The sequence below is a fragment of the Oryctolagus cuniculus genome, chromosome 13, assembly GCF_964237555.1.
Source record: "Oryctolagus cuniculus chromosome 13, mOryCun1.1, whole genome shotgun sequence".
In the NCBI taxonomy this organism is placed as follows: domain Eukaryota; kingdom Metazoa; phylum Chordata; class Mammalia; order Lagomorpha; family Leporidae; genus Oryctolagus; species Oryctolagus cuniculus.
Window position 1 is genome coordinate 26,600,816 of NC_091444.1, and position 8,972 is coordinate 26,609,787.

Genomic DNA, 8,972 nt, shown 5'->3' on the forward strand with positions numbered 1-8,972 from the left:
GTTGTAACCATTTGTGGAATGAACCAGCAGATGGAAGACTTTTTCTCTGTCTCTCCCTCTCGCTGTCTATAGCTCTACCTCTCAAATAAATAAAAAAATTTTTTTTTAATTTTATTTATTTGAAAGGCAGAGTTACATAGAGATTTTCATCTGTTGGTTCACTCCCCAAATAGCTGCAACCGCTGGAGCTGGACCAGTCTGAAGCTTCTTCCAGGTATCCCACATGGGTACAGGGGCCCAAGTACTTGGGGCATTTTCACTGCTTTCCTAAGCACATGAGCAGAGCTGTACCAGAAGTGGAGCAGTCAGGACTCAAACTGGTGCCCAGTTAGGTTGCCAACATCACAGGCAGCTGCTTTACCCACTACACCGCCATGCCAGCCCCAGTAGTCATTTGTAAACTAAGGTGAGAAGCCACATGAGGGCTAGTCACCTTATCTAGTTAAAATCTATCTCCACTGAATGTGTTAACAGTCCAAGGAGATGCAGAATTGGGCGTAAGTCACATAGTAAGTGAATGCGCCAGGTTTTAGACCTGTGCTTCTCTGAGAATCCTTGTGCAGTTAGTGCTTCTTTGCCCAGCATCAACAACCTAACAGCTTTACTGTTGGAATCCTTTGTTGATGGATAAAAATGGACGTAGGACCTTCTCAAAAGAATACATAACATAGGCCAACAAGTACAAGAAAATCATCAGGGAAATGCAAATTAAAGCCAAAATGAGATACCACGTCATACCTGCTAGAATGGCTTTTATCAAAAAGACAAAAGGTAATGAGTATTGGTAAAATCAGTATGGAGGTTTCTCAAAAAACTGAAAATAGAATTACCATGTGATCACACAGTTCCACTTCTGGATATGTATCCCGAGAAGTGATAGCAGTATGTGGAAGAGATAATCTGCATGCTCACATTCACTCTAGCATTTTTCACTGTGAGTCAAGATACAGAATCAGCGTAAGTGTCCATCAGTTGGCTAATGGATAAAGAAACTATGATATGTATACATAGTAGACTACTCTCCAGCCTAAAACGGTGGGAGTCTTGTCATCAGCATGCATGTAACCTGGAGGATGCTATGTTAAGAGAAATAAACCAGGCACAGAAAGACAAATATGACCTGATCCCACTTATATGTAGAATCTAAAAAAGTCCAATGCATAGAAATAGAAACTAAGCAGTGATTACCGGGGGCTGATATCAAGGGGAGCAACTGGAGAGATACTGGTAAAAGGTACAAAATTTCACTTATGTCAACATATAAGTGTTTGTATATGTGGAATAAATTCTGGAGTCTATGATACAGCCCAGTGAATGCAGATAATAGTAAAGTTTTTGTCACATAAGAATGAGTATGTGAGGGGGTGGGCATGTTAATTAGCTTGATATAGTCATCCACGTTGTTTTCATATATCAGGACATCACATTGCACCCTGTAGATACAACTTAAAAAATAAATTTCTCAGATAAAAGATTACCAAATAGCATATACATTATACTTTGTTTGATGAATGTGAAATGTATAATATATTATATGCACAAATACAGGAAAATACTAACAGTGGTTTACCTGGGTGCTCTGAAATTTTTCTGTATTTTCTAGATTTTTATAGGTGTCTGTTTTGCAATAAGATGTTGGGAAGCTGGCAGTTAGGGAAAAGAAAATCAATGTGGCAGGAATCACATATATATAACCTACTTACTGGTAAACCAACCTTTGGATGATTGGATCAGCTGTCATTTTCCTTGATGAGAATTTAGGGACTCTGTATGGCTTTCATTTCTGGTTTTCATGATCCTCTCTTTTTCAGCAACAGTAACAAGTAGCCAGAGTACTCCTGCCAAAGCTCCCAGGGTGAAGAGCAGTCCGTCCGTTTCCTCTCCATCATCTGCAGCTTGTGCTCCAAGCTGTGCTGGAGACCTCCCTCTTCCTTCAAATACTCCCACATTCTCTATTAAAACCCCACCTGCCAAGGCCCGGTCTCCCATCAACAGAAGAGGCTCCGTCTCCTCCGTCTCTCCCAAGCCACTTTCGTCGTTCAAGATGTCTATTAGAAACTGGGTGACTCGAACACCTTCCTCATCACCTCCCATCACTCCGCCTGCTTCTGAGACCAAGATCATGTCTCCAAGAAAGGCCCTGATTCCTGTGAGCCAGAAGTCATCCCAGGCAGAGACTTGTTCTGAATCTAGAAATAGAGTAAAGCGGAGGCTAGACTCGAGCTGTCTAGAGAGTGTGAAACAGAAGTGTGTGAAGAGTTGCAACTGTGTGACTGAGCTTGATGGCCAAGTTGAAAATCTTCATTTGGATCTGTGCTGCCTTGCTGGTAACCAGGAAGACCTAAGTAAAGACACTCTGGGTCCTACCAAATCAAGCAAGATTGAAGGAGCTAGCACAAGTATCTCAGAGCCTCCTTCTCCTGTCAGTCCTTACGTTTCAGAAAGCTGTGGAACACTACCTCTTCCTTTGAGACCTTGTGGAGAAGGGTCTGAAGTGGTAGGCAAAGAGAATAGCTCCCCAGAAAATAAAAACTGGTTGTTGGCCATGGCAGCCAAACGGAAAGCGGAGAATTCATCCCCACGAAGTCCATCGTCCCAGACACCCAATTCCAGACGGCAAAGTGGAAAGACGTCACCAGGCCCGGTAAGGCAACCGTGGTAGGAAGGCACATCTCCTGGCTTGAGGGAGGACAGACACAGATCTCTTCTTGAGGCAGAATGCTCAAGAAAAGAAAATATTTATTCCTAGAGTTGCCAAATTTAGCACATAAAAATACAGGATAAATTTTGCATGGAACATTTATAGTAAAAAAAATTGTTGTCTGAAATTCAGATGTAAGTGGGTGTGCTGTATTTTATCTGGCAACCCTGTTTACGCCCATTAAAATCCCCTCGTCAAGGCCCATTCTCCTCAGCCCTGTTGCCTGATTCCCTAAAGCCTTTCTCATGCTCCAGGATATCAGTTCAAAAATACCTCTCCTCTCCTGTCAGACAGTATGCCATCCTTTTTATAGATAAAGCTGTTGTTCATGGAAAAGTTGCCAACATCCATAAGTAGGTTTCCAGTTTGTAATTGCAGTTTGTGATTAGTTAAAATACAGTGAAACTCGGATACTTACAAAGCATTTTAAGTGCAGAATTCTTCTAGATTTTTACGACTTCTCCCTGATTTTTAGTCCTCTTGCTCATACCAATGTTTTTAGTATAACAAAATAGCATAGTTCCTCTTATTTCTGTAGATTTCTTATTTCATTGGCTTATATGACATTTAAGTTATATAATAACAATAATAGATATTACTGGCAGAAATGGATTTTTGAACCCTGAAAAGCATAATGATGGTCACAGAAGTAGCCATGAGGGACCTGTGGGCAGCAGAGGGAATAGAATGCTTCTGCTCATTTGTTTGCAGGTTATGGAGAGGTGGGTCAAGGAAGTTTCCACTGTAATTCGTAGTAGCCTTTGTTCTGTGTTAAGGAGAAGTCCATAGGCTGGTTGAAATCTAATCCAGGAGGCAAGATGAACACATCTTTCTTTCTAAGGGCAGAAGCTGGATAAGCATAGGCTTGGTTCACGTTCTCCACCTGCTTTCATCAAATGCATCCTATAATTTCAGGGAAGATAATTGAGAAATATTTCAAAGGCTTCTTAGTATGCAGTCTCCAACCAAGACTTTTCCTACAGAAAATGGGGGGAGGGGCTTAGAGAAAGTTTTTCTTCCTCAAAATTATGAGTAATCCTGTTTTTTCAGGGGAACTGATCTCACCAATGTGGAGTATAACTAATTTCAGTGACTTGTTTTCACTAATACGTAAATCAAAGAGTCTTTAAACAATAATGTGCTATTCATATGGTTTCTTTAAAGCTAAAGTTTCTTTATGTGATGAAAATGCAGACCTTCAGAAAAAGGTAACTGCTACCACTTAAATAGCTACCTTATTTATAAATTGGAGAAGCTGATTTACTTATTTATTTAAAAGAGGATAATAATTGTAACCTCTTTGTTTCTTATTGGTAGACTTAACTGTTTACATTAAAAGTCCTAAGCCTTCTTTCCTTGCACACCATCTACAAAATTTTTACTATATATCCTGTGCAGATCAGCCAAAAGAGACCCTGCCGTCAGAAGTATTTGCAACTGAAAACTGGTTGACAAAATAAATTTCTAGGCATCCTAAATTAAGGTTCCCCTTAATTTTAATTGTTGAGGTAATAGCTAAATTTTTATCTTGGGAAATCTCTGAAATCTCAACTTTGTTCTTCCAGGTCACCATTACTCCCAACTCCATGAGGAAAATCTGTACATACTTCCATAGAAAATCCCAAGATGACTTCTGTAGTCCTGAGCACTCAACAGAGCTATAGGTTCTAGTCTGAGTGAGTCAACAGAATCCTGGTCCACCAAAACAAGATGACAGCAGCAGCAGAGTGACTCTGTAACTCTGGTTTTTAAGAAAGCTGCCATCTTTTCATTTTTAGATAAAATCTTTCCAACTCTGAAATGCACCTGATCTGGTTTTTCTACTGGTTGTGTTATACACAGTGTTTGTTTTTCAGAGTGAATGCTGGGTTTAAATTTCATAAAGTTGTCATTTTGTAGCATTTTGAGTGAATAATTTTCACTTTTTAAATTATGCAACTTCTTTACAATATTGACACCTCAGCTTATGCAGGCAAGAAACTGAGTGTTGTTACCATGAAACTGTACACAGAGGGAAATGTCTGCAAGACACAGCGCAAGGCCTCCCTGAGGCATCTGCTGGAGACCCCTAGATCGGTTCTGCCTCAGACAAGCATAATTTTATTTGAAATATATAATCTTTTCACTATGCTTTTGTGTTTTCTTTGTAAAGCGTATATAAAAATGTGATGTTCAGATAAGTACATTTATATTGGTTTAGTGTTAAAATACAATCTCTTGAGTTAAAAGTCTTTATTTTAAATGCAGTGATAAATGTCAGCTCTTTGGAGAAATGAGGAGAACAACAATAGAAAGCTATATCCATCTTTCTCCCAGAGTACCTTCCATATGAGATTTAAGGTTCTCGTATTTCTTAACAAGCTTTTGCATGGGAGGTTATGATTTTGCCATTTACTGGAGAAAGGTTTTGTAAATCAGCAGTCATACACACTGAAGCTGGAATTTGACTTTTGGAGAACTCTTCAGTTCTCTAGGAACTACAACTTGTTTTAAAATAAGACATCAGACTTTAAGAAAAGTAATGATTTCCTGTTGGTATTTTTTGTAAAAGATGATGGCTCTGAACTAAATATTCACACCTGAAAAATAAATCTTGGCTTTCTCTTCATGTACGTAAAAAGCAGTAGCCTTTTAGAATAGCCCTGAGACAAAAAGGCATTGTGCTTTCCCTAGATATTTAATAGAGAGTATATAGAGACTAAATCTAAATTAACTAATGGGCAAGACATCTTAAACAACAATTATGTATTATTAACCATCTCAAAATGAACCCTTGTTTTATGGTTTTTTTCCTTTTGTAACTTCATAGAAAGAAGCCTTATGAACTTTCCATGTACTCTGTGCTTGGAAGGGGGTCCACTTGCAATCATAACATTTGATTCATTTTATCCGTATTTCTGAGGGCTGTGTAGACTTTATTCCTATTTCGTCATGATTTGAAAACCTGTTTTTTTATGGAAGCTCTTTAATTCCTTTGATCTTATAAATTAAAGCTTGTAACAACCAGGGCCACATAGGTCAATTAAACATAGATTTTCCCTGGCTTTATCCAAAGAGGGAAAACAAAGAGAGGTTTTAGAATTACAGTGTTCAAAACTAAGTGCACCGTGGCCTTAACTGAATATTTAGGAATTCAACTTACATTTGATGTTTGGTTTTTGAGTGTTGGGCTATGGGAAGGTATTATTTGTGATCGATACCTGCCAATAATGCTACTTTGTTGTTTTTAAAGCCAGTAAGGAAAAAAATGTCATGAAAAAGAAAACGATCAATATAAATAGATGATGTTGGTTTTGTCCCTGCGTATCCAAGAGCACTACTGAGTGAAATTGGGGTAAACGTGACTGTCAGAAACTGTGCCCAGGGTCTAGTGGGTGCAGCATGTCCCACTTGGAAAACTAGTACTTAAATGGGTGCCAAAGGTCAAATGTAATGAGATAATAACTATCCCTGCTTGTGTCAGTGTCAGACTTTGAGCTGATCCTGAATAATAATAAAGTCTTTTACCTTATTTGATGTCCTTTTCTGAGCATTTTACATTAATCTAGAAACAGTCTACAAAAAAAAATAGTAGTAATACCTTCTACTTGTGCACTAAACAAAATGTTTGTTCCTAAGGATGTTATCTAGTTCAAGTTGAAAGAGTTTTTTATAAAATACATCTTTCTTCATCAGCCCTTGAAGATTTAAGATGCCTTGGATTACTTGATGGAGGGTGGAGTAATATTCTTTTCCTAAGCAAGTATTTCCAGCCCCAATTTTCCATTTGGTTACATGCCAAGCACATTGCTACAGTGCTGTATTAGAGTTTTTCTTTTGGCTGTTCACAGGCCCACAATTTATTTTTGTGAGGGTTGACTAATTAGTCCTTTAACATGTCTCTTTAATTGGGGCTGCACATTTAACTGATGGTGAATCAAGATCATTTGTAGCTACGCTGTGTTAGGGATTCAGAGTGGAGTCCGTTTACCACCTCCATCCCCGATTCTAATAGCTTAAAACTACACTAAAACTTGTGGGATACGCTATATAGAAGGTATTTTTTTTAATCACAGATGTGGACAACTGGAGACAGCTTTTTAAGTGTAGTGTGTATGTTGCTTTAATCCCCAGTTTGAAATTAGCCAATGACCGTGTTCTTAACTCTAGGTCGCATGTTGGCTCAGCAAATGCTTTTTGAGAGCCCATCATCGTAGCAGACAACACCGCTGCTCTAGGGTGTCTCTGCTGCACTGCTCCCAAGGTCTGGCTTCCTTTCACACTACCCTTAAAGTAAAGGCCTGGAAGTTAGAGAATCACTTCTACAACTAGGTCATATAGATAACATTTTACCAATGTGTGTCAGGAGACTGAGAATGTTGTGCTGGGTTAACTCAGAAGACTGAGTTAATATCCTCCATGTAGCGGTTCAGCACCTGGAGTTCTGCTTAATGCTATTAAGGGCTGCGTGTAGGCCCAGCTGACCTATCTTACGAAGAGTTCTTCACCTGCCCTAGGTTAGGATCATGCCACATAACAGATTACCGAGTTACTCATTAAATTATTTGGGATCATGGGAAATCTTCATTGTGTATCAGCTCTTTAGATATTGGTTGAAAGTTAAAGGCAGGCTGAGCCAACATTTTGTTGAATTTAGGTGAGTTTAATGCTTTACTAGATCTGAATCCAGGAAGACAAACTAACTTGTCATAACAGTAACTTTTATCTAAGGTAACAGGAAAACTTATTTCTGAGCCATTCTTGATTGCACACTAACAGGTTGAAGGGTTGTTAAGGAATAATGGAAATTTGGTCTTTCAAAAATTCACCTGAGCATAATGTTTTAACATTTATTCATTTTTATTTTGGAGGCAGAGTGACAGAGGGAGAGACACTTAGAGTTGTTTCATCCACTGGCTCATTCCCCAGATGCCCACAACAGCTGGGACTGGTCTCAATACAGGAGTGGCAGGGCTCAGCACTTGAGCTGCCTCCCAAGCACATTAGCAGGAAGCTGAGTTGAAAGCAGAGGTGGAGGTGGTACTCAGTGTCAGGTGCAACTCTCATAATGGATGTAGGTGTCCCAAGGTGTGGCCTAATCTGCGATAACACCCACCCCCACCTGAGCATATTAAAGAATAGCCATTCCTCCCATTTCTCTGCTAAACTAAGAGGATTTCAAGAATATATAACTAGTTCTCATCTCAAAGTTTTAATGTTCTATTCAAAATTTCTTTTCATTCCCTGACCCAGCCACTCTCTGTTCTGACATTCTAAACTCATGTAAGCCATTTTGTGGAATATGACTAGCACATTTCAAAATGCACTTGATTTCAAGGTGTTTGATTCAATCAACATTTATTTGTTCATCACTTGGGTGCCAAGGCCTGAGTGAGGCACCTGGTCTGCAAAGAATTCTTCAGGTCATCAAAAATGTCACTTTGGTGCAGGCATTGTATACAACGGGTTAAGCCACCTCTTGTAACACCAGCTATCCCATATGTGTGCTAGTTTGAGTCCTGGCTGCTCTACTCCAGTCCAGCGCCCTGCTAATGCACCTGGGAAAGTAGCGGAAGATGGCCCAAATAGTTGGGCCACTGTAGCCACGTGGGAGACCCAGATGGAGTTTCGGATTCCTGGCCTCAGACTGGCCCAGACCAGGCCTAGCAGTTGTAGCCATTTTTAAGTCCCCTTTAGTGAAGTTGTTTGTGAATAGTAAATAGTACATAGGTGCGGACTTTTCCCTCTAGGAGTGTAACCCAGTTGCTACTTAGAGCACCTTTAATATTTCAAAATACATGTTGCTTTCTTTTACAGTGTTATAAATAATGGTAGGAAACACGAACTTTAGAGCCAAAGTACCTAGCTTTAAACCCAAGCCCTAGTTGTGTGTCGCTGGACAAGTTGCTTAACTTTTTGTGAATCAGTCTTCCCTGTCTGAGGAGTGGGATTATGTAAGAATCATAGAAAGCTCTTGGGGCGAGGCCTGGCATTCCCCTTAGCCATTATAAAGTAGAAAGTATTTGGTAAGTAGACATTGAAGGTTTAAATAACTCATTCCTGTTCTCTTTCCACTACTGGAGTCTGAAAAGGTATGGGAGCCAAATCACGATCACATGGGGAGGTTTTGTTTTTAAATCCAAATGTTCCTGGGCCTTCCAATCCCAGTACTTTTCAAAAGGAGTAGGTAGAGCTGTGGCAGGGGGGGAGAAAGCTCCTGTCTCCCAGGTGTTTGAGATTCATGACTGTCCCACCAGGTGCACATGAGTCTTAACAGATTATTTCATTTGTG

At 39.6% G+C, this 8,972-nt stretch overlaps 1 protein-coding gene across 5 annotated transcripts in view; it reads left to right on the forward strand.

The window, feature by feature from the left end:
- DTL (denticleless E3 ubiquitin protein ligase homolog) overlaps positions 1–6,212 on the forward strand; it is a 53,571-nt gene extending 47,359 nt beyond the window's left edge. For all 5 annotated transcript variants that reach the window (XM_002717528.5, XM_070055255.1, XM_008268444.4 and 2 more), the window contains 2 exons: positions 1,812–2,644; positions 4,267–6,212. In XM_002717528.5, the coding sequence (XP_002717574.1) occupies positions 1,812–2,644; positions 4,267–4,365 (932 nt within the window). In that variant the 3' untranslated portion in view covers positions 4,366–6,212. The remainder of the gene's footprint in view (positions 1–1,811; positions 2,645–4,266) is intronic.
- Positions 6,213–8,972: the final 2,760 nt, after the last annotated feature.